General features: G+C 45.3%; 1 protein-coding gene across 1 annotated transcript in view; it reads right to left on the bottom strand.

Moving 5' to 3' along the window:
- Polr3b (RNA polymerase III subunit B) overlaps positions 1–2,340 on the bottom strand; it is a 110,662-nt gene extending 108,322 nt beyond the window's left edge. The window contains exon 1 of the mRNA XM_005358244.3: positions 2,124–2,340. Coding sequence (XP_005358301.1) covers positions 2,124–2,195 — 72 coding nt within the window. The 5' untranslated portion in view covers positions 2,196–2,340. The remainder of the gene's footprint in view (positions 1–2,123) is intronic.
- Positions 2,341–4,131: the final 1,791 nt, after the last annotated feature.

Below are 4,131 nucleotides of genomic sequence, written 5' to 3'. Positions count from 1 at the left end.
GCACTGACCCCTTCCCTACAGTATCTGTGTGTCTATCGCGAGACTTCTGCAGGAAGGCACTGACCCCTTCCTACAGTATCTGTGTGTCCATCACGTGACTTCTGCAGGAAGACACTGACCCCTTCCTACGGCATCTGTCACAGTTCCTTGTGTTTCTAATACTGTTATTTTCTCCAGTCTTAATTCTCTGTAGTGGGCTCCTCAGGTCTTGACATTTTTCCTGAATGAATAAAGTTACTGGCTTTGCCAAAAAAAAAAAAAAAAAAAAAAGGGCCTAAAATGACACTGGAGACTCAGAAATTGACTTGCACTCATTTATACTGATTTAGTATGCATTCTCATTGAGTTTTGTAAACTACAACTTCATAACTAATGAAGATTTACCTGAACAGTACTTATTAGAGTAATATTTTAATGTGCTGAATTAAATGAAAATGTCATTTCCTTTTAGCTGGCTATTTACTATCCAACTTTCTAGCTTATATTTCCTCTACAGCTCTCTAGACAGGAGCCCCTTTTTATTTGAGTTAATCATTTCTAGCATATTTTTTTCCTTCATATTATATAGCATGGTAAGAGAAATTATTCAAGCTCGGAGGCAAGTAATTATTGATTGATAATTTGCTGATCTTGAGTACTTATTGGCAGTGTCCTACCAACTTAAAACAAACAAGCAAATAAGTGGACGAGCCTCCTGACTTTAGACGCCTTCAGCTGACAGGGAGACGTGCAAGCAAATGGAAGACACTGGGTAGGTGTCGGGAGAAGAGTATGCATTAGAGTGAACTACTATAATGGGGAGAGACCGCCCGGCCACAATGTTTCATTACTCCTAGTCAACAGGATCTGCTCACAGGCTTGTCTGTCCCCTGTAGTCCATGCTGCTAAGGGTAGTTAAGAATATGGCCAGTACAAATAGTAAACTTACTTAAAACATTATGAGGGTATTTTGTTTTTTCTTTAAAAATTTTTTACAGAAAACCATGGTTGGAGCCAGGCGATGGTGGCTCCCGCCTTTAATCCCAGCACTCGGGAGGCAGAGGCAGGCGGATCTCTGTGAGTTCGAGACCAGCCTGGTCTACAAGAGCTAGTTCCAGGACAGGATCCAAAACCACAGAGAAACCTTGTCTCGAAAAACAAAAAACAAAACAAAACAAAAAAAAAGAAATATTGTGAAATAAGCCAAACACAGAGGCAAATACTGGGTATTTTCCCTAAGAGACTTTCGGGAACTCCCTCTGAGCCACAGAACCTCCTACCTCCACACCCCAAAAAATGGGATTAAAGTCGTGTGCCCCCACACCCTGTTTAGGTGTAACTCCCTGTTTAAGTGTGAAAACGGAACTCGGGTGCTCTGGAAGAGCAGCCAGCAGTACTCGACCCTTAAGACACCTCTCTGGGCCCTAAGAACGTTTTATCATTCAGTACAACTTCTAGTCAGGGCACCCAGTTTAAACACTTCGAAGGTACTTTATCATTCCTGGTCTACAGGAGCTAGTTCCAGGACAGGAACCAAAAGCTACGGAGAAACCCCGTCTCGAAAAAAAAAAAAAAAAAAAAGATTTCGAGGCTCAGAAACACTGTATGTACCTCCATACATCTCAGAATGGATTTAATCATGCCCATAACTGCACTACAAAGCAATTATTCTTTAACTCTTGAGAATCTGATTTTTAAAAAAAGTTATAGGGGTCAGTCAGAAACTTGGGGGAAATATTCAGGCAGTTAAAAATGTCTGCAGTCCAAAGAAACTCTGGGCTAAAAGGAACACGATGACAGCGTGGGATTCACATTTACTGGGAGCACCGCAGAGATTGCGGGACGCCATGATATTGGTTCCCCACGGAAGAACGGGAGGGCAGACCAGTTCTTGCCAGTGCACCTCAGCACTAGAAATGCTTCACCCGCGAGGCGTCCGCTGAGCTTCTAAACCAGGGAAGCTGCAGAGAATTCCGTTCGGGCTACCCCAACACGCGAACTTCAGAACGCGTAAGACTCGCACGCGCACAGCTCTGAGCATGCGTAGAAGCCTAGGGCCCGCCCCCGTCAACACCAAGGCTCTCCCGGCAACGCCTCCCCGGTCGCCTCCAGCCTCTTCCGCCGCCTGCCAGCACCGCGTTTACCTCAACCGTCGGGATCGGCGCCGCCAGCTGCTCCGGGGTCAGGCTCCCGAACTCCTCCGCCAGCACGTCCATCCCGCTCAAGGTGAAGGAAGAAGTCGACAGAACGTCCACATCCGCCTCTGCTGCTCCAAGCAAACGGCACGCGGAGGCTGGTGTGCGATGTCCTAAAGTGTCCCCGCGGCGCTTGTTTATCGGAGGCGCTGCGGAAAGGTTCCGCCTGGTTCCGGAGCCCGGAAGTGACCTAGCCGGATGTGGGAAACGGCTCCTCCTGGTGTAGTTCTGAGGTTTCTTCTGGCTAATCCTAGATCTCCTAACAGGCAAGTTTACTGCCCATTCCCCAAAATGATTGAGCACGGCAAAATACAGGAGTTCTAACTGTATAACTCATCCGAAGAATCATGAATCATAGACAGTGGCCACAACAGGAACCCCTGAAGCAAAGACTTCATTTAACTCCTTCTAAATCTGTTTGCGCTGCGTAGGAAGAACTGTTTGCCGTGGCTAGTAAGTGATTGGTAAAATAGTCGATGGTGTGCGTGTAACGGACAGCCATCAACCGCCCTCAGAATGACCATAGTAGGCTGGGGAGAAATGCAAAACAGTAGTGAGAATAAATCCTAACAAGATAGTGTTAAACTCGGAGATGCAGCATCTCCCGTTAAATTACTCCCGCCAAAGTTTAGCGTGAAAAGATTGACCGGCTTTAACGGGTAGGTGAATGAAAACTAAATAAATAAATACATACATACATACATACATACATACAAAGGAAGCACACGACTGCTCCTCCCTATCAAGAATGTGTATTTTGTCACTAGCCTTTGAAGCTGACATCAAGGACAACCTCTACAGCCTTCTGTATACCCTTGAGTTTTTCTGCCAATGACAATTTGGGGCCTAATGAGCCATGGTTCTGATGAGAAATGACAAATTTTGTTCCTGTGTAGTTAACCACTTAGCAATCATTCCTCAAGACACTAAAAGCCCTTGAAGCATGAAAGAGATTTAGGACCTCATCAATTACAGATGCAAGTAACGCAAGGTGGCTAATTATGCTACAGTATGAGGGAGACAAGCAGTGTGAAGGAAAGACAAGGTTAGTAGCTGCTTCGTGAAGATTTAAACATGGCTCGAACTTCCGTAGCAATGGAATTGCAGGGGTGGATTCGAATTTGGATCTTGTGATCTCGGTCCCATTCTACTTCTTTCGGAACAGCAAGTGGAGAATGTTAGAACAAGAACAGGAATGTAGTGGGGGCCCAGGAATAGGAGTCAACCACTCCCTTGTTTCACCCCCACCACAGCGGGGTGAGTGTTGGAATCAGGGACTCCAGTGAGGTCAAGCAGCAGCAGCAGCTTTGAGTGTGGCTGGATGCGTGGCGATCCACACTTAGTCTCCATGTTTTCCAAGACTGACTCTTCAAACCAAGCTGGTTCTGTGAGGAGCTCTATTCATTCAGTTCCTTCACCACTTGTTCTCAGGTGTTTTTACTGTTGATAACATGTGTTTCTGTGAGCATGTGCGTACACACACCACACACACAAGACTGGTATCACCACCAACAGGAATTTTTGCTGCAAGAGCTATCTTGTGTGTGGCCTTCTCCCATTGCAAACATTCAGCAATTATTTTTATCCCCTTCAGGACAAAAAAGGAAAAGGAAACTAGACCATGGCACCCAAGAAACGTTCCACCTTTGTTTTGCTTCCGTCACTTCGTTCTTATCTGTTGTTTTCTGGATTTATTGCAACTTTTAACCATGGCACTCACTGCTCAGCCAGAGTCTACTGTGTCCACTCCAACACTGTTGGTTCTTGGACCGTTAATCCTCAGTGTCTTTTAGGCCTTAGCCTAAGAATTATCCTTCCTACGGGAGAGGTCAGCGATCTTCACTAGCATGAATCACATTTATTTTATAGCCCCTATTAATTGTTCACAACTTTTTCATTGGAGTGTTTAAAATTTTATTATTTAGCTGAGTGTTGGTGGCAAATGCGGCAGAAGCAG

The sequence above is a fragment of the Microtus ochrogaster genome, chromosome 24, assembly GCF_000317375.1.
Source record: "Microtus ochrogaster isolate Prairie Vole_2 chromosome 24, MicOch1.0, whole genome shotgun sequence".
In the NCBI taxonomy this organism is placed as follows: Eukaryota; Metazoa; Chordata; class Mammalia; order Rodentia; family Cricetidae; genus Microtus; species Microtus ochrogaster.
This window is presented reverse-complemented; position numbering and strand designations above follow the sequence as displayed.